Source organism: Ambystoma mexicanum, chromosome 10 (genome assembly GCF_040938575.1).
Source record: "Ambystoma mexicanum isolate Mex_15411 chromosome 10, UKY_AmexF1_1, whole genome shotgun sequence".
NCBI classification, from domain to species: domain Eukaryota; kingdom Metazoa; phylum Chordata; class Amphibia; order Caudata; family Ambystomatidae; genus Ambystoma; species Ambystoma mexicanum.
The window spans coordinates 1546036225-1546058064 of record NC_090932.1 but is presented as its reverse complement, the minus strand read 5'-3'; the positions used below and the strand labels follow the sequence as shown (position 1 = coordinate 1546058064).

The 21840-nt window shown below is 45.5% G+C and overlaps 1 protein-coding gene across 1 annotated transcript in view; it reads right to left on the bottom strand.

Annotated features, from left to right (window-relative positions):
- The window catches only part of ACADS (acyl-CoA dehydrogenase short chain), a 285694-nt gene extending 265921 nt beyond the window's left edge, over positions 1-19773 (bottom strand). The window contains exon 1 of the mRNA XM_069619780.1: positions 19525-19773. Coding sequence (XP_069475881.1) covers positions 19525-19576 — 52 coding nt within the window. The 5' untranslated portion in view covers positions 19577-19773. The remainder of the gene's footprint in view (positions 1-19524) is intronic.
- Positions 19774-21840: the final 2067 nt, after the last annotated feature.

Sequence of the window (21840 nt, the reverse complement as noted above, 5' to 3'; positions counted from 1 at the left end):
AGTGGGTACCCAATATCTGTTGATATACACCACATGTTTTCCGTTAGAACAGGCAAGTCAGCTAGGACTTAAAGAAGGTAAAATTGTTCTCTCTGGTACTTTAGGGAATGAGCCAGAGGTACTAGAGAGAAGACTGTTTAGAACTGGGAATGCTGTAGCTAGCCCCCCCCCCACTTGTAGGATTATGTTGCTCTTAGATGGGTCCATATCTCCTGGCGACTTCAGCCCATGACGGCCGTGCCCCATTCTGTCTTTTGGCCGCTGATGGTAAGAATAATCCACAAAGGCTGTGCCAGAGGGAGGGTGGGGGGGGGTCGATCATCTCAACGGATTACATTTCTGTAACCAAGACAGCCATTTAATTTTTCATATTCTATGGCATTGGGATGACATTTTCGAAGTCCTGAGAATCTTCCCTCCAATGCTTCTGGAGATGGGATAAAAAGAGACCTCATGTGCAGCTGCGTCTATGGCTCCAGAAAGAGGTATGCAGCCATATGGCCCGGAACCTTTAGAAAATTCCTAGCTCCCGCCTCGGTCTAGGCTAGAGAGCTGCGTGCAGATTGTCTGGCCTGTCTTCTGGTAACCTTAGCTTCGCTCTTTCCATCCAGAACTTGCTCCATTGAAGTGGAGGTACTGGGAGGGTTTAGTATAGACTTTTCTTGGTATATCATGTACCCCACTGATTCCCAGGTGTTGTATGTAGCCTCCAAATGTTGGAAAATGTGCTCCTGTGATGGTGCTCCGAGCACCCAATCGTCAAGATGCAGAAACATCTTTATCTCCTTCTGGTGTAGGAATGCCATTATCAGCCCCAGGATCTTTGTAACAATCTAAAGGCCTAATTTGAGCCCAAACGGCAGTGCCCTGAACTGGAAATTGTGATTGCCCACTGCAAAACGCAGGACTCTTTGGAGCATGTTCTAGAAGGGAAAGTGGAAATAAGCATTCATTAAAGGATAGTTCCGGGACTTTTTTTTTATTGTTCCTATGGTTCGGCCATGTGTTTTTAAGCATAAATCGGTAGATCGTAGAAAACTTTCCTATGGACCTTACCCGACTTTTCGTCCATTAACGCACTCGAAATCAGCCGCCATTTTCTGATAATCCTATCATTCCCCCCCCCCCCCCCCCATCGCCCTGGCTCACCTGCTTTTGCGGCACTAAATCAAATCCCCCGCCCCTGAGCCTGACATCAGCAGACGCGTACCGCCCATTTCCCAACGCCAAAGCACGTTTCGTGTCAACAATCGCTGCGCCTCAGCTAATGAAGTGTCGCCATGGAAATGGCAGGACGCCTCTTTCCTCAATAAGTATAAACACACCGTTTCACAACACACAGCAGCAGATTTTCAATTCCATTCCTCTCTCTGTGTTACTTTGAGTATTCTGCGACTCGTTTCTGTGCTCTGGTCAGCTACCTTCGCCGCTTCTAGGCCTTGTGAACACCTGTACCATCTCTGTAAATTATTTTACTTTCTTTACCACACAATGGCTACAATAATGCCGTATATGTACGAGCCCGAGTACACCTAGGAGGAACTACTGGAAAGGCAAGCACGCGGAAACGATGGGGATTCGGACGGCAGTTGGGAGGACCAGTCAACGAATGAAGAGCCTGGACCATGTCGCATGGACGGCGTCTCCACCTGGTGCACGTGCAATCGGTGCGAGCTAATGCCAACTGAGGAGGAGAACTGCTGCTGCCGTGAAAATTCCGGGTGCTTGGCCTACATTTCGGAAGGCGAGCCAAGTCCGCAATGCATCACCGAGCTGCCAGAGTTCAGGGAAGCCTGCCTCTCACGGACCGTGTTGAGGATGATGATGGTGCTTATGCACGAACTTCGCGGCACTGTTCGTCCGCGTAATCCGAGTAACGAGTAAGTATACTCTGGTTGTGATGTCAGTGATGCCACTACTATGTCATGGTCGTCTCCCACATATAAAATTACATCTACATATCATTCGAATGCATGTAAATTGGTTCCATATTGTGCATTTTCTAGATAGAATTTTTTTCAAAGCAGAATGACATTTTTTACCTGAATCGACAGTGATAAGAAAGTTTTGTCATTTTAATACAGTTTGCATCTTTCATTTTCACAGGTGGTACAGGCTGGTGGCCTATCGTTGCTTCACTTGGTGGCTTCACGGGAGGCTCGGACACCGCGTTCGGAGAGTAATACCTGCCTGTGCGGTACTTGCCATTAGACAACATTTCCCCAGCGACAGTGGACAATACCGCGGATTTTCCCTGGATGTGCTGCAACCGGAACTTTATAATGTGTAATGTTTATTATTTATGTTCAATTGAAATTAAGATCTAAAATAAAACCCAACATATATTTTAACAATGTTTTTTTTGATTTTTTAAATGAATCTAGTGTGTCTCCATTGAATAGTCTTCCTGTGCCTTGTCTTGTCACACCACATGTCTCCGGCCAGCATCCTCCCTCACGCAGGCTGCCCACCTTCAATCCACATAACCGTTGAACCCATATGCAGCAGACATACACACATGTTATTTTGCGGGTTGGCATCAAGCCTCCCGGCCTTGCCTCCTCCCCCAAAAATACTTACCACACCACTTTGTTCAAGCGTTGGCAATAAAAGGAAGGCCGTTGGATTTTATTGACACAAAACATGGTTATAGGTAAATAATCAATATGGTTGATCATAATAAATCATCCTTTTGGGCACCGGGTACAGAGATGACCCCCTCTGGCCCGTGCCGCCTTGCCACCACAGGCCAGCCTGCTGCTGGCTAACTGCCTAGGCATCCAGGGTCTCCAGGGTGAACTGCACCCATATATTCTCCTGGGAGGGTGAGGTATTTATAAACTCACCCCCTGCCTTCCATGTACTAGATCCTGCAGCCTGCCTCTTACATGCAGTTAGATGGCCTCTCCTTGGTGAGGCCCTGCGGCAAACGAGTCTTGTCTGCACGACCACCGCCCCAATCCACACCCCCCCCCCCGCCCTATCAAAGGCAGTTCGCACCGGGGTACTTGCGCTGGCAAGTGGAGCTGTCAGGGAGCGATAAAGGCCAAGAGGTGCCAAAGACCATGTACACTTCAAAGTGGTCTATAGAGCCTGGGTTGTTGTTCCCATGTCTACCTCCAGACCCCGTGTCTCCTGCCAAGCATCCCCCTCACGCTGGACGCCCCCCTGCAATCCACATAAGTGTGTCTCCATTCACGAGTCTTCCTGTGTCTTGTCTGCACGTCCACCGCCCCAATCCACCCCCCGCCCTATCAAAGGCAGTTCGCACCGGGGTACTTGTGCTGGCAAGTGGAGCTGTCAGGGAGCGATAAAGGCCAAGAGGTACCAAAGACCATGTACACTTCAAAGTGGTCTATAGAGCCTGGGTTGTTGTTCCCATGTCTACCTCCAGACCCCGTGTCTCCTGCCAAGCACCCCCTCACGCTGGACGCCCCCCTGCAATCCACATAAGTGTGTCTCCATTCACGAGTCTTCCTGTGTCTTGTCTGCACGTCCACCGCCCCAATTCACCCCCCGCCCTATCAAAGGCAGTTCGCACCGGGGTACTTGTGCTGGCAAGTGGAGCTGTCAGGGAGCGATAAAGGCCAAGAGGTGCCAAAGACCATGTACACTTCAAAGTGGTCTATAGAGCATGGGTTGTTGTTCCCATGTCTACCTCCAGACCCCGTGTCTCCTGCCAAGCATCCCCCCTCACGCTGGACGCCCCCCTGCAAACCGCATAATGCCACGACATATACACGTCATTCATTCACAAACACACCCCTGTTTCGAATCCTTTATAACCCACTTCATATTTCTAATGAGCACTTCTTTGCGCTTTGCTAGTCAACCCGTGAAGGTGCTGGTTATCTGCTCTTCGTCTCTGTGAACTTCCGTGACCACTTCAAGGAAACTCCTCAGTTTGCAACCTGTGAACTGCTCCCTGTTCTACGACAAGAAACTACTCTGATCCCTGCATCTAACTGTTTGTTTGTCAAGGTAAGGCCATGTACCATAATCATTTTGCGTCCAATTTCTTTTCGTTCAAGACAGTACATGCAAGGAACTAGTCACATGTTCTGAGTTTACATTGGTATTCATAGAGAATTGATGAGCTTTACTTTTCAGAACTTTCCACAATGCCTGCCTGTTCCATTGGCGGTTGCCCTTCGAAGACCCATAATAAATCTGAAGGTACTATAATGCATGTTTTCCCTAAGACAATAGATCAGGTAAGAGAATGGGTCCGATATTGCGGATATCCACCGTCTGAGCTTGAAAGTAGAGTCCTAGAAGTCTTTGCGGACAAGAGGGGTGATCGATACCGCATCTGCAGCAGGCACTTTACCTCTGACATGTACTCCACATCATTGCTAATAAAGAAGAACACACCGCAAGCGAGGCGAAAATTGCTCTCAACCGCTATTCTCCACTCTATTCGTCCACATCCCTCCACTGGTGAGTCAAGTTTACGTATTTATCTGTCGGCCTTGCGGTAGTGTGTAGCATTAGCTAACAATAATTTCCTCATTTATGTATCCACTCAATATGAAGGCGGAAGATTCTCCATCCGTGTCGTTATTGCAGTCATCAGCCACTTCAAGCGCCTATCGGGTAATCTTACTTGGCTATTCTGCCACCGACTTGTTTTAGGCATGTAAATCAATAGTTTTAATTTATCGTGTAATTATTTTACCTAATGGTACACCCTTGTACTCGTCCTCTAGTCTTTGTTTTCAGTTATAATTATTGTTATCCAAAATAATGCAAGTACTGTCTTTCAGGGAGATGCTGAGGAGTCCAACGTATTGACGACTACCGTTGATGTCACTCAGATGCTCGAGGTACGTTTCCGGACAGTTCCATCGATGGAGATCATCAGATCTTGCATTCTTGTAGCGTGATTGTTACACACAATGTTTCTTTCGTTTTTAGCCATTGACATGTCCTTCTGTCGTCGCCCTCCTATGCGTCTTCTTTTTTCGATATTGTGTTCATTACTAATGAAAGTCCTATGTTTCAGGGAGTCGATGGAGCATTAGTCCAAGAAGAAGGGGGAGCATGCAGTTACGGGTCGGCGCAACAGCTTGCAGAAGTGTGCACCGCAGTTACATCGTCCCTTGATGTTCTTATGCATTTCGAGGTATGGATACTGACAGTTCGATCAAGCGAAATCATATGACGTGATTACATCCGCTATACTTCCTTCTTTATTAACGCAAGTACTATGTTTCAGGGAGATGACGGACCTTCTTCTACAAGAACATCACCCCTAGTAGTTGATGCAGATCTCTGGGTGGTGACACTTCCAACGATCGAGCAAATCGAATCATATTTACATATCCATTATTTATTTTAGACAACTGATCATTTTTGTGCAGGTCTATTTAGATGAGCCGTTGACGCCTGCACAAAGTTTCTGTTCTTTTTATCAAAATAGAAAACCATACTAATGCAATTACTGTGTTTCAGGGAGTTACTGAAGCATCATCTTCAATAATATCATCAATGGAAGTCTATGAGGAGCCCGAGGTATGGATCGAGACAGTTCCATCTAACTAGATCAACTATGCGTGAATAATTGTCGTTTGAATGTTCTACACAAAGCGTTCATTCGTGTTTTGCTATTGAGATGTACGTGGGTATTGGTCCCCAAGTACATTTTGTGTTTTCGATATTATTATACATACTAATGAAAGTTCTATGTTTCAGGGAGTCGATGGAGCGTCAGTGCGTGATGGATGTGCTTATCATGAAAATATAGTCGTTGCAGCGCAAGAGGAAGTGGAGACATGCACACACGAGTCGGAGCAACAGCGTACTGATGTTGAAGTTCGAGGCAAGAAAGTTTCAAAGAAAAGAAAGCAAAAGAAGGTTAGTGTCCTGGTCACTATATTATGTTGTTTTTCACTGTTAATAGTTCAATACTGTAAGTTGTGTTTAAACTGAACATCCCTTTTCCAATCTGTCCTCTAGTTGCGAGTGGGTGTACGAACTAGATCTACACAGACAGTGAAGCGAACAAGAGATGTTGCTTGTCAAACCTTTTGGCAGGGACTTGAGACTGGAGATGCATCGTGCCAATGGGAAGAATATGAAGTGATTGACAACGGAGCTATACCACATCCAGCCATTGATAGTGAATGTCCGCCTGGTAGTTCGGATGCAGTCGGAGATCAATTCACAGAATCCACACCCGCAAAAACTAAGACCGCGAGAAAGTTGAAGAAATTGTCTTATTCACCCATCGCCGGAGAAGGAACAGATGTTGCATTGGAAGAGAATGAAGTGGACTACAATGAAACACCATCAATATCACTGAACATAGCGGAAGACGATATCAGAGATTCTACCTTTCATGTGAGTGACATGTCCTCAACGTTACAGGCCGAACCAGCTGGGATGCAGAGTGACAGTATACGGAAAGAGGCCAAATTCATTGTATTCGATAGTTGTTTGATTGATATTATTATTCGGTTGAAATGTGGGCATTCGGTAGGTGGGGAAGTATGTGGGGAGCCATTGATTAATGCGACTCGTGCAATTCGAGGCACTAACCTTAAAATACATGCCACCTGTACAAAATATCATCCTTTCTCATGGTCTGCACAACCCATGCTGGGACAACTGCCAGCAGGCAATCTACTTTGTGCAGCGGCTGCACTTTTTAGTGGTTCAAGTTTTAAAAAGTTAGAGTCTTTCTTTCAGTTTGTGGGAATCCATTTCATTGCGAAAACTCAGTTCTACAAATACCAAACCGATTATCTATTTCCAGCCATTAGCGAAGCTTGGAGAATGGAAAAAATGTCTATTGAAAGTACATTCGCGGGCAAACGGTTCAGGCTAGCCGGTGATGGACAGTGCGACAGCCCAGGATTTTCAGCCAAGTACTGCACCTACCACTTTCAGGACATGGAAAGTAAGAAAATTGTGAGTTCGGTGGTCGTGCAGGTGTCACAAAGTACATCCTCAGTGGCCATGGAGAAAGTTGGCTTTGTAGCATCATTGCAAGAACTACAATCGCGGGGAATGGTGATCAACCTGATAGAAACGGACAGACACGTTTCAATTGCCAAGACAATGAGAGAAGAGTACAAAAATATAAATCACCAATTTGACGTTTGGCATCTTGCAAAAACAATCAATAAAAAAATGTCGGCTGCAGGTAAAAAAAAAGAAATGCAAGGTATTTCACAGTGGTCCAAGTCAATCAGCAACCATCTTTGGTGGAGCTCAAAAACATGTGGAGGGTCGTTGGAAATTCTACTGGAAAAATGGCGGTCAGTAATGCTACACTGTACCAACGTTCACCGTTGGAACACAAACCAACATTTCCACAATTGTGAACATGGCCATTTGTCCACAGAGGAGGCACGGAAGAAGAAGTGGTTGATTCCTTCATCACCCACTCACAAAGCCATTGAAAAGATTGTATTTGATAAAACTATAACAAGAGATTTGAGGGGACTCACGGAGTTCTGCCACACAGGAGATTTGGAGGTGTTCCACAATATGTGCCTAAAGTACAGGCCAAAACGATTGCATTTTGGCATGGAGGGCATGATAAATCGGACTCTTCTAGCGGTCTTGGCACATAACCATAATGTTGGCCGTCAACAAAGTAGGACGACCGGAACTTTAGGGACGCTTCGCTACAATAAGGCCTTCACTAAAAGAAGTAAACAATGGGTGATCAAACCAGTGTTTGAGGATATGCAATATGAGTTTATTGAGAGACTTATTGTTGACGTCCTAGATAGGCACATAAATGGAGTTGTGAACGAACCTGTGCAGGGAACAACTGCATTGCCACCCAACATTGCCTCTGTTCCATGTCCACCTAAAGAAGAGCTCATTGAGAAATACACATCACGGTTTAAATGATTGTAATTTGATTGTCTGTTCTCTCAAGTCTCCTCATGTCGCAGGCCCATTGAATATGTGTATCTATGTAATGTGTAAGTAAAAGTGATTGCTCAGTGTACATGCAATGTGTCTATCCAACTTTGTTCATTTGCGCATTAAATTAAACCAAACCATAATATAAATCATTTTTCAAAAAATATAGAATGTCTCCGTATTTATGGTTCTCTGGGGCTGCAAAGCATGCAGACAAAATGCAAAGATGGAGTGTAAATTTCAAGTCCTGTGAGATGGCCTTACACTGAATGTAGCTAACTAGGAATGTGTGCTCGTTCAAAGTGAAGGTCAGCTGCTTTGATTTTTTGCTCGGGTGCCGGAATGGCCCACGACTCAGTATAAGGTTCTATTGTTATTTGACCTTGAGAGGCCGGGACCATCCCGAAAGACTTCTTTTTGGGGGTGTGGGGCAATAACGTAAGAAACGATAATGAATATAATTTCAGAAACGAAAGCCATTTCATGTTCGTTCATTAGAAGAAATAACGTCGGCATAGAAGGAGTGGTATTTCGGGGCTGCCCTACGCACAGACACAATGGAAAATGCAAATATAATGTAAGTAACTCTTTAGATGAGTTTATACCGCAATTTAATTACTATACAGTAGCTTTAAAGACGGGTTAAGTTGTACTTGTTCGTTCTATGTGGCATATTGTTTTGTACCGCGCACTATCTTGAGGAGAACCATCTCCTTTTACGGAAGCACCTCAAAACCTTCCTCTTTGCTTCTGATTTCTCTCTCCACTGCTACAACTGGTCCACTGTCTGCGACCTCGGTCCTGGGCCCTTCCACTCTCCACCTGCACTGCCTCCCTGTCAACCCCTGCACTGGGGGACTGTCTCAGTATCCTACAGCCCCCCCTTGACGTATAATACCCAGTTGCACTGTCCTAGCTATGAAATAATTTCCCGACCTAATATATAAAATGAATAATTTTAATAAAGATCTGATGGTGAGACTAATTTCATTTTTTATGTTTTTCAAACAGGTACATCATCCATTATTGCATGTGTCACGAGTACCAGACACCGGCGGATGGGTTTTTCAACCGCCTGTTGCTTCTCCGCGTGAACAACGTTACCACCCTGACCATTTTATGGGACGATCGCCAAGTACAAGTATGCCCTTACGCGGTACTAACGGCTATATGCAACATACAGACCGTTGTGGTGGCCTAGTGCCTCGTTGTTCGAACAGCCATGCGATTATCAGTGCGACCGAAGAGCTTATTTTATCGTAAACCAACACCCTGTGTACTGCACACGAACATCGCTTGCTTCAAGACGAACTATTTTGGATCGAGAGCAAATAAAAATGCAAATCGCTGAATATTCTCAAAACATTTGTTGTCAAATAAATGTACTTTGCCAAATGTACAATCTTGCCGTTTGCTTTTAAACCACAGTTTCATATTCCGAATTGTGGCGCTGTATTGTGAGATGATCTAAGACCCTGTGTACAGCAAAGGAACATCGCGTGCCTCAAAACAAACTTTTTGGAACGTGAGCAAATAAAAATGCAAATCGCTGAATATTCTCAAAACATTTGATGTCAAATAAATGTACTTTACCAAATTTACAATCTTGCGGTTTAATTTAAAAGTACAGTTTCATATTCCCAATTGTGCCGCGCTGTGCTGTGTGAGCTCATCTGTGTTGATTTCCTGGTTCTGTGTGGAGTCGCGTAGAAGACGCCTGGGCGCGTTTGCCTACGCAGCTCAGTCACGTCACGGATAGAGGCGGGGAATATGAATGTTTTGATCAAGTCTGTTTCAGGGGCGGGGGATTTGATTTAGTGCCGCAAAAGCAGGTGAGCCAGGGCGATGGGGGGAAATGATAGGATTAATGGCAGCTGATTTCGAGTGCGTTAATGGACGAAAAGTCGGGTAAGGTCCATAGGAAAGTTTTCTACGATCTACCGATTTATGCTTAAAAACACATGGCCGAACCATAGGAACAATAAAAAAAAAGTCCCGGAACTATCCTTTAAGTACAATAATGCCAGAAAACCTTCCTGAATCAATGGCTTTACCTTCTTCAGGCACTTCAACTTGAGGTGCTTGGTGGTGACAATCTGGTTCACGTTCTTTAAGCCCAAGACCAGCCTGAACTTCCCCCCAACAGTTTTTGTACCAGAAAAATGATGTATTAGACACCTTACATCACCCTCTTTTTCCCTGGGCACCTTTGAGATCAAATTGTAAATGGCCTGCAAAATCGCCTTCCTTTTGGCCTGCCCTTGGGCAGCAGAGAATCAATAACCCGTAAGGTAATTGGCACTGAACTGGATTTGTTTCGGTATCCCCACCTAACTAGCCTGTTGATCCAGGGATCCAGGGATCCATCAACATCCTCCAACATCCTCCAACATGCTTCTGTGATCCGCTGCAGCCAACCCCCAAACTGGCCAAGCAACAGGACTTTTGATTTTATACCTTCATAGGATGTACTCTCTATCGGTGGACTATGCTACTCCAAGTTCTACTATGGCTCTATGGTGTTCTTCTTAGCAGGCACTAAGGGCTGTGACCCTTATTTCACCACTTCTCATCTCCTCTGGGGTTCTTTCATACTCTCTTGATATTATCACCGTCTTCTCCTGTTACTCTTTCCTACAAACTGGCTACAGCAATAAATGACTTTTGAACTTCTCGAATGGACTGCTATATTATTTTTTGCACTATTTATTTTAGTTTAGGCTTTCTTTTTTCGCAATTTTAAGTACCCGAGAGGTTAAGAATAAAGGAGCTTGCAAGGCTTTCTTAAAGTATTCTTTAGTACAGAGAGATTTTAAAACGGCGCTCAGGTTTGTACTTACTCTTTGCTTTCCGCCTCACGTGTGCATCATAGCACAGCGCCCGCCTCTATTTGTAGGGACGGGTACCCGGCATGATGCTTGCGGCAGCAAGACGCATTCTCTGTTAAACTGGACTAGCTGTTACAGTAAGAGCTCTTGTTCTAACTGGGGAATCACATGCTATGTTATTGGACGCCGCTCGTTCTTATTACTCTTTCTTCTGGTCGTAGCCTTAATTACACAGCGATTCAAACTGGTCCTCGTTTATTCTAAATACAGCAGTTAGGTACATTACGGCACATTGGGTGTTTTTGGCTCATTTTACACTGGTTTGTGAAATTACTGATTCTTGAATTGCTGCTTCAGATTGGTGACTAGTTTTTTTCGTGTTCTGTGGTCAAGACATCCTTTGCTAGTTTAGTAAACTATTTGATCGATTACTCTACTCAGGTTGGGGCTTAGCTAAATTACCTCCCAAAACTATATTAGAATATTGTACATAAACTAGGTTGTGTAGACTGATGGTATTTTTGTCTTCATTGTTATTTTAGGAAAAGAACGAAGGTATAGCATGCATAGCTCGCAGCTCCCGCAATCTGACAAGAGTGCCTAACCCCATTGCTTTCCTCCTACATACCTACACACCTAGGCACCAAGGCACTTGTCGCCCACTACAACACTATGCTTACCAAAGTTGTCGAGACTCTCGCCCCTCTAAAGCTGCTGAAATCCAAGAACCCTAAGCACAGGAACTCTTGGTTAGCAATCGAACTAGAATCTCTACGCGCCAAAAAACGGGCTGCAGATGCCACAGAAACTCCTCACGAGCCAAAACAAAGCACTATTCTCAGAGGCAGCAGAAGTCTACAACAAAACAAACAAAAAAATAAACCTTCTACAAATCTAAAGCCACTACTTATAACGAGAATCACCAAAGCAGCTTCAAACAACCAAGAATTGAACTGCTCCCCAAACTGGTCAGTCCAACCCCAGAACGATTTGCCCCTTATCGCCCAACCTTTCAAATTCAAACCTATTTCAGAGCCAGATTTAGCTACCATTATCGCAGGCCTCAAGCCATCATGCCGCACGGGTGACATCTGCCCAGCCACTTGGTAAAGGAAGGTGCAGACCCTATGATCCTCCTCATCACCGCCATCATCAATTCATGTACCACCCTGACATGCCCTAAAGAGTTATGGCTCACCCCCTACTCAAGAAACCTACATTGGATGGCACTATCCACACCAACTATAGACCCATTACCACAGTGCCTTTCCTCTTGAAAATCATCGATAAAGTAGCTTACGCCCAAGTACAAGCTTTCTTGGAAAACTTCCACATCCAGAGCCCTCGCCAGTTTGGCTTCTTCCCCTGACCTGGGACTGAAACAGCATTCCTTAACTTGAAGAATCAGCTTGAAGAGACTAATGATGCAGATAAACCATCTCTTCTTCTGGACCCATCAGCAGCCCAAGACCTACTCAACCACCAAACCCTCTGCAGCCACCTCACTAAGGTTGCAGGCTTCTTCCCTGAAGCAGCCAACCGGCTGCATCCTTCCTGGCCAACAGAACCTCCAGAGTCTTTTCGGATGAAGCGTCAGCCATCCCCACTCCCATATATCCTGTGGTGTGCCCCAAGGCTCATGTGTCTCTCCCACCTTGTATATCATTTACACCAAACCTTTATTTGCTCACCTTGACGGTCTGGGGATCACCTTCACAAACTATGCGACGATACCCAGATCCTCTTCCCCCTTTCTGGTGACTATAACCAGGACTCACTCTATGAAATAATTCAACATTGGATGACCCAACATAGTCATATGTTTGAACGATGAAAAGAGAGCTTTTCTTAGCTGGGCCTCGACACAGCATTCAGGCTCATCACCATTGATGGCCATTCCAGTCTCACGATCTGTAAAGACCCTGGGGGGTCTACCGTGATGCCTCACTAAGCATGTCACGCCAAATCAGCCACTTCACCTCTTCTGCAGCGTACGCCACCAAATTGATACAATCAAGCAAACCCTTCCCATCATCTGGTAACCGCCTCACTATCATCCAAGCCCTTGAAGGTTCAAAATTGGATTACTGTAATGCCTTGCTTGGAGGCTCATCTGACAAAAACATAAATAAGTTCCAGGTCATACAAAACAATGCCCTCTGGGCAGCACTGGACCTAAGCAAATTTTACCACTTTTCCGAATCTTGGAGAGCTGCACATGGCTCCCTGTCAAAGAGGATTATGTTCAAAATCCTCTCAACTACGCATAAATGTCTAACTAACAATGCCCCACCTTACCCAACCGAGAAAATTATTGCTCGTACATCATCCAGACCATCGAGATCCGCCCAGAGCCACTGCCTGGTCAAACCTAGATTCAGATGCAAAAGAGCCGGTGGCTCCAGCTTGCCGACCGTGGCACACAACCTATGGAACAACTTATTCCTGCACCTACCCCATTCTATCTCAGTTTCCGGAAACGCCTAAAGACCCATCTCTTCATCTAACGCTATACAAATGTACCTAATGTGCCTGTAACGAGCGCCTAGATGCCACCGGGATTTGTGCGCTCATACAAATGAAAAAAATTAATAAGTATATCCCTGAAGATGGGACCCAAGTCTCGAAGTGTGTAGGATAGCTTGATCTCGACCCTCATTTGTGATTAAAAATACGATCACAAATCTCGCTTTTTGCATGAAATGCATTTTTAAGGATATTGTACACAAGACTTTGTTACGCATGATTTTTGTTTCTTATTTACATTGATTGGAAATGCGATTCACTTAATTGGGCTTCTTTTATGCATTCAAAAAGTTGTGAAATCTTTACCTCTACTTGTGTAAATATTGGAACCGGTTGATTCTTTTTAGGAGTAGTCTGTTTAGACTTTCTACTACTGGAGTCAGAACTTTTGTATTTAGTGACAGTGACAAAAGCCTCTTATTTTTCTGCAACCTCTTCTGCCTTTCTCCCCCAGGGTGTCTTCTTGGGGCTTTGCCACCACTTCTTGAGGATTTGGTCTTCATGCCCGACTTCTTCCTTTGCTTCCAAGCGTGCGTATCCATTTTGAAAACTTCTACGGGCCTTTTCTCCAAACAACAGTGTCCTTTAAAGGGGATCTTTAATACAGTGGCCATCTGGTGCAAGTCAATGTGCCGTTATCTATTATGCTGCCGTCAGCGTCCTGCAACCAGAGAACCCATAATAATTGCTGAAGCTTTGAAACCGTAATAGGAGAGGTCTGACATGTACTGTGTGTTGACATCGTGCAATATAGGGGCAGTATCTATACCATCATGGAGTGCTATTGACAGCATCGTGAGGCTCCCTACGCCATATAGGATCTACACATGGTGGCCCTTTACGAAAGATGAGTCCCTCTGTAAGCCTTTTTCAGGGCAGCGGTCACGTTTCCATCCGCTGCATCCCCGATTGCCTCCTCTGGGACCACCAATGATCTGCCTAAGCTACAGAGAATACCTGTATGAGTTGAGGTAAGGACCTCAACTTTCAGTGGATATAAACTTGGCCAAGCCCCCTATATACACTGTACTTTTGTCAGGCTCTTTCCACTCCATTCAAATCTCTTCCTTCATCTCTAGAAGCAAGGGCAACCCTGCTTTGAGGGCGTGCTTGACCTGGGGGAGGGCGAGTGCCCTGGGTGTTTTTTCTGCTGCATGATGGGGTTCAAGTTCGGAAAACCAGACGTGGTTTGCTACTTGCATCAATAATGATGCCACCATTTCCTTATACGGGTATTTCCCATTTTGGTCATTCTCATGAAATGTAATCAGGGGATGAATGTGGAAGACCAGAAAGGGGTGTTTAAAGAAAATGAAAAAGGAGGTTCGACGACCTACTCTTACCGCTAGCGTGATTCTCTGTAATTGCTTTCTTAAAAATCTCCCAACATTTTTTTTTCTGAAAATTACAGATTTCCCCAAGCGCCTTTTCTTGGCCCTTTCTGGGGAAGAGGAACTGAAATACACCAGGTCCACTTCCCAATTTCTACGCTTTTCTATTTAGTTCCCCCACGGTATTCAAGTCTACTGCTCATCTCGCCAGGAACATGTTCAAGGTATCTACGTTCCCAGCATTAAAATACTCTAGTCCTTGATCGCACATACACCTTCTGCATCAGCAAGCCCAACCCAACATGGCAACCTGTTGTGAAAGCAATTTCCCATAAAATAGAAACCACTCCATCGCAGAACAACCAAGCATCTGTAAGCCAACTCAAAGAGCTGTAATGCCTCCCCCATTCTCCTTACCGGTGCCCTGGGACGGTCTGCAAGCCAGGGCTCGTAGCTGCACACCTGTACTCTGCCCTTGCTTCCACTGACCACCATGTCTACCTGAAGGGTGCTGCCAGCCCGTTGGGATACCTTTGGATCTTCTGCTCAACCATAAGCGCATCGCCCAGCAGGGGCCCCAGGAGCATGTCCCCATCTTACTTGGCTTCCCTAAGCTCCCCCATAGGGAACTGGATCCGTTGGCCCTCTGATCCCAGCAAAGAGACGATTCATGTGGTGGAAAGTAGCCCAGCTACCTTTCCAGGCCCTACCTGAAAATGTTTTACCTGGCGCATCCCCTGGAGGCTGAAAGTCTTCTACTGGTTGTGAAGACGGGGCAGATGAAATTGAAATGAATGATTCCCGACATGGAGACATTGCACAACATTGAGGCAATGTATATATTTGTAAGAGAGAGAAAGGGGTTTGAAAGTGGCAAAGGGAAATGGGGGCTGTCTGCAGAGGCTGGGGCATGAAGAAGACCAGGTTGGTTTGCCTTTAGAATTAAGTTTTATTATGGGTCGTTTGAAAATTAATACCTAGCTATTATTAGGGTATTTATTGAGCGCCTACCTAGCGCTTTAAAGAGGTATGCAACAGTACCGATGCATTATAGAGTGCTTTTTAGAAGTAACAACAGAACAGATATACATCAGGGTTAGGATATAAAGGGTTACAGCTCTACAGTGGCGGGGAGGAGAGGGGCGGACGGCATCTAACGAGACAGTTATGACTTGAGGCTTGCAGTGCCATGTTATGATTTGCTACATGCCGCAGCTTCAAGATTGCCTGCACCCCTTATCACCATGCCCATCAAGGTCTATGGATGCTTCATGTGATAAGCTCAAATTATGCTTTACAAAACACAATATGCAAACCAACGAAGCCATCCACACATGGTAATTGAATAACCCTCCCAACAGATATCAAGAATCAGAATGCTACACCTCTACAACCAATTTACATAACACAGCTCTAGCCAATGCATCCTAGCCGCTGACCCAAAGGCAGAGCTCACAGTACTTCTCGATGCCAACCAGCAGCAAAGATATCTTGCGTTTTCCCTCTTCCTCTGGTAACTTGCTACAGCCCACTCTCTTTCAGACACACAAACGACTGGAGATTTTGTAAATGGAAGCAAGACAGTAGAAACCCCAGTAGCATAACCTGTATCACGCTATTGCATTGCATCAAGACTTATGCTTAAATGTATCCATTCAGGAGCACTGAACGAGAGAAATATAGTGGGCTGTGGATGTAGAGGGCGATTTACATGGTTTAAAAAGGGACAACCAAATACAATCTTTGTTGGTGCATATTTAAGTATTTTAGCATAAAGGCAAGACTGCAAGATAAAGTCCGCCTGCTCCACGTGTTATGTTGAGGGATTTTTGCTGAGGAGTCCGAGGACAGGTTTTCTTGGAAAAGGGTATGGGTTCTAAGCAGGATGGTAAAGCCATTGGGCTTAACAGGCTTTAGCACCCCCAAAATGTAAGAGGTGAGAGAAGTCTCTCCTGAAACCAGAAGCATTAATGTGTTACTGTATTTGTGCAGAAAAACGTATTTGCACAAACGCAGCTAAACTTTAAAGCTGCTAGTTTCAAGAAAGGCTGCCATCACCTCTCTGCCTCGAATCCACACATTAGCCCCCTCCCCACGAATGCGAGCCAACACATTACAACGTTATGTTCTTTCACATCCGATGGGAGGGGGCTGGTGTACACACTTGCTTTTTGTTAGGCAGAGAGAAGAGGGAACCCTTTCCTGAACCTGGCAGCGTTAAAAGGTCTTGCATGTTAGCTTATCATGTATGCACGCATTTGTGCAAGGAGTGTATATTCATTATGTAATGTGTGTATGATGGGCTGGGTGTACGTGTGAATAAGCAATTGTACGGCGAATGGGAGCGCGAGTGAATGGTAGGTTTAAATGAGTGGGTGAATGTTGAGTAATCGTGTGTGAGCGATTATGTGTAATGCTGGGCTGAGGAGCAGATTTTTGGCGGGTAGAGGATGGGGGGGATTTCGCCGAACATGACATTTTATTGAGCATACATGATAAAGTAGCATGACATGTCTTATGTGGCTAGCAAGGCTTTTTTGTGCCGCCAGTCTAGTCATTTATTACTGTGGTATGACTTTTTTATTTTTACTGGGCCATCTGTAATTAAGTAGGCATGGCATGTTAATATTTGGCTAGATTGGCATTTTGGCGACGCTAGTCTAGCCATTTCTTTCAGCAGCTTTAAATTTTTTACTGGGCATCTCTTGTAAAGTAAGCACATGTCACAACGTGTCTAGACTGGCCCACATTGTGCAGCCACTTTGAACATGTTTTCTTATTGTGATATGGCATTTTTAATGGCAAAGCCACCAGAAGTATGCCCTTGCGTGGGGATATTGCCATACATGTGCAAAGCCTGCATGGACATGTTTTCTTACAGTATCATTAATGGCATTATAAGCAAAGCAAACAGGAGTATGTTTATATATGGGAATATTGGCCTATTTTGGTGCGGCCAGAATGAAATGTATGGGCACAGCCAGTGTGAAAATGTTTTTAATACTAGCATATAATGGTATAATGAAAAGAAATGTATGGTTTGTAACTCATGTGGAAGTTCGATTTATTGTTGGACCCCTGGTGGTCACTTTTGCTTAAAGGGTGATGCCAGATTGGATAGCTAGGCTTTAGAGATCAAAATTATCAAAGCAACTAAATGTGTAGGTTATCTTTAATCCAATCACTGTTATTCTCACTGGCATATTGCACTTTTAAATGTTGGGCCTCACGCCAGACAAGTAAAAAAGGTCTCTCACAAAAGACCGCGCCACAGACTTGATTTAGTATGGAACAAATTGTTCAATAATCCTTTCCTGTCTCTGCGCGTCGGCTGTGATTCACACAGGAATGATTTGCAGTCCTTGCTGCTGTACCAATGTGTCCTTCTTGAGTTGGATGATTTATGGGCTCTTTTATCATGCTGTTGATTTAAAAAGGAGGATGTTGCATGTTTACAAGTCAGGATCGGTGATGTGTACATCTTCCGCAGAGTGGTCTTGTACTTGTTGAAAAAGTGTCAAGTCTGTCCAATACTAGGAATGTCGGGAGATCAGTATTCTATTGCTACATGTACGGTTAACTGTTTTCTGGCCAGTGCTCACACGGATCGCAGCCGCACAAGCTACAGAGGACAATACTTTAAAAATGGGCATCCAGATAGCAGGATCAGAGGCCAGGTGTTCTTCCTAAGGGATAGGGTTTCTACATTTAAATTAGATATCTATTCCGTCGTATCTGCAACCCAAGCGGTAGGGGGCAGTGGTTAAAAATAACCACTGGAGGATGGAGAGGCTAGTGTCATTTCCAGAGAAATTTAAACAGAGCACTCTGGTACAGGAATACAAAAAGAAGGGCCAGCGCTGTGGTGTAAGGTTTTTATGCTACGAGTCAATGGTCATATTCTTTACTGTAGAATGAAGGGTAGCAGTGAAGTCGGGGAGAGGACCTCCAGCTATGGGGGGGGGGGGTTAGGGTTTCAATGCTGAGTGTACAGCGCTCTGATCTCCTTTGTGCCATATCAAGCGACGAGTTGTTCATCTTTTGGCACTTTATCCTTTGATCCCGATGCTTTCTCACGTCTGCGGGGGGGGGGGGGGTGAAGAACTACAGAAGCTTTTACCAAACGGCACTCTTTCCTGTGGTCCTGAAGTTGCATGCTGTGGACTCCCGTGAGCATTTGTTGTCAAGGACTCTCGCTGCGGTCAACTCAGGTAAGGAATCTCTAAATTGATGTCGAGGTTTGCTCCCCTTGGGTCAGCGCTCTCGGCTATTCATTTCCTTTGGGTGGAGGCAATGTCGGAAGACACGTCAACGCTCATGGGGTCCATTTCAACATGTTTGTGGGCAGGGTTAGGGTGCTTGCCTTCACTGGGAAAAGCAGTCTGGGGCACCCGTGGGGTGCTTAGAATTTTATAACGACCATATGGAATGCAGCAGGGGCATAATAAATGCAGATTACGACGGGTCATGCAGCTAGCACGGAGATTAAACAATATCTACGGAAAAGCGACGAATCGCTCTTTGTCAGCAAGGTGCTAATGTGATAAGGCAGCAGAGTAAAAAAGCAATAAGGTAATCATAACGTTTATGAATAAAGGAAAAGGGCCCTGGCGCCGTCCCTTGTGTCAGAGCTGCGTGTTCTGGCGTTACCGTGGAGGAGGCGGCCAGAGTGTTCCGCCGTGTCTGCCAGAGATCACACATCTTACAGCCGGGTCAAGGTTACCACCGCTGCGGGGTCAGAGGACAGTGCAGCCTTCTTGATGTGGAGTGAGGGTCAACGGGGCGTAAGGGACAGCGGACCCTGCACAACTGCCAGGGTCCCCAGTTACAAGGAGCACCTGTGTCCTGCTCCGGTAGACAGGGGCGATACTCCGCTAGTCCGTCTGGCTAGCAGTGGGACCGGGGGTTTGCCTCACAAATACCCAGCTGGACTTCCCTCCACCCTTCCGTCCTCTCACCCCTCCAGAAGGGAGCACGGCTCCCGGCACGCAAAGCAGATGCCGCCGCCATCACTGCGAACAACGACCGCCTAAGGAGGCGCCCTGCGACATTAACTTCTGCGAATCCACTACTCCCGTGCTCCGTAGTCCCCACGCGCCGTGAACCTCGATCTGCAGGGCGTTCGAGAAACGGACCCTAGCAACGTGCTCTCCTCCGCCTCCTCACGTGACTTTCTGCGCCTCACCAGTTCTCCGCTGTGTAAACCTAACCTAGCTGTGACCTATGCTTTACTTTTCAAGGGCCAGGAGCGACAACGCCTTGGCTAGCAGAAGTCTTCCGTGTGTTCGCAGCAAAGTAGTGTATGCACAAATTGACCTTTCTCCCAGTTAAGCTGCTTCCAAAGGACGCTTCCTGCTGTTAACTGGCTATAGCCGGTATAATTCACTTTTTCCTATCTGTCAGAAAATCCTATCTTGCTGACTGAGCATATCCGTACTTATTTTTTGACAGCAGGAATGTTGTGTGCCTGTCTTTCTGGGGTCCCCGGGGTGTCATTTCTGTGAGCCAGGCTCACTGAAGTAACAGAACAAGGTGAAGCCGCATTAGGAGGGACTCAAAAACAGAAGCAAAAAGCACAAACCCAGGGGACGAAACGCAGCGGACACTGTATTTATAAGCTCCTAGGATTCTAATAAGCACTAAATGTGCAAAACATATGAAAGAATCAATCCCAAATATATATTTACGTGTATGTGAACTAAATGCATTATTAATGTTAAATGTTAAAGGTAATTGTACCGCGCACCATCATCAACGGAATTGGTCCCCAGGCGCTCTGGCGGATCTGTAAACGATAAGGTGGGATGGGTTAGTAAGGTGAAGAGGGAGCAGGATAGTGAGAAGAGTGGTGTTCTGTTGGCAGCTTCCACTCGGTATACACCGGGTGCTGAGCTTTGGTGCGGGTATTGGATCGGTGTCAGTCCGTGTGTGCTGTTGCTCCGGCTTATGTGTTGTTGCAGTTTTGTGAAGTGTGTGTGGCTTGGGGTGCGAGAGATGGTTGTGTGAGTTTTTGAGTGAGACATACATGCCAACCCTCCCGATTTTGGCGGAAGACTCCCGATTTTACAGGGAAAAATATTGCTATTTTTCACGTTCTCCTGCCTAAAATAATTATTTTCCCAATGCGTTCCTATGGGAAAATTGTTGTCTCCCTATTTCTTTTACGAAATCTCCCTCCCAGGTTCATCGGAATGTTGGCATGTATGGTGAGATAAGTATGCTGAGTTTGTGTCACGGCTCGCTCCCTTCGCTCCCGTTCCCGCCACTTGGGGGCATGTTTTGGGGTTTCTTCCCTACTGGACATTTCCTCCGAACCTTATGCTACAGTGTCCTGATGAATTGGGAGCGCTAAAACCTTATTTCCCAAATTACTTCCCTTCCGGATCCATTCCGGGTTTTTGGCAGCCAGCATGCTACTGCTACTCTAATCAAATGACTATGCTTCCCAGAATGCCTGGCTCACTGCCTCACCTCCTCCCTTGCAGGACAAGGCTGGGTGGAGGATAGGCAACACCTGTGGCTGCAGGTGCAGCAGGCGACACGCCTGAGGGGTGTGCTCGTTAAGCAGCTTTAAAAGCCTCAGTCTGCTTCAGTCCAGCGCTGGTCATTGTTGCAGCGTTCCTGTCTTGACTGGTCCCTTGTTCCTGGTTCCTAGTTTTTGTGCCCAGTTTCTAGTTAGTGTTTCTTGTTCCTTGTCCTGGAATTCGTATTTGTATGCCTAATTGATTTCTGCCTTTTGGAAATCCCTTTCTCCCTTTCTCTGTCTGCAGGCAGCCTTTCTCTGAGCTTTCCTTTTGCTGTAGCCCAATTGCCTGTGTTCACTGTTTCCTAGAAATTGTCCTTTGCTACTGAAAGACTTGTTGCATTAATCTTTCCTTTACAGGTTTAGTTTCCTGCCTTTTCACCTTGGATGGGTGGGAAAGTTTCCCTTTTGATATCATTTTCACTGCTCCTGATCCTTGCCTTCTATTGGGATCCATGCCATGTTTTCCTTTACACTTTTACATTTATTTCCTATTTTATTATTAGGTGTCGGAAGCTGTTGTAACTAGCTCCTGTGTGATTATCTTTTGTTTTCCAAACTGTACTATTCCTTCTTGCCTCTTGACTTGGGCTTAGGTATTTAGTCATTCTCACTCTTTGCCTTTACTGCCTTCTGGGTTCTTGTTTGATTTACAGGGTTGTGGGTTAGTACTGACTTTTGAGTGGTCTTTCCGGTCCTCGTGAATACGGACATCCAAGTGGTATTTCCGGTCTTCGTGAGTACTGGCATT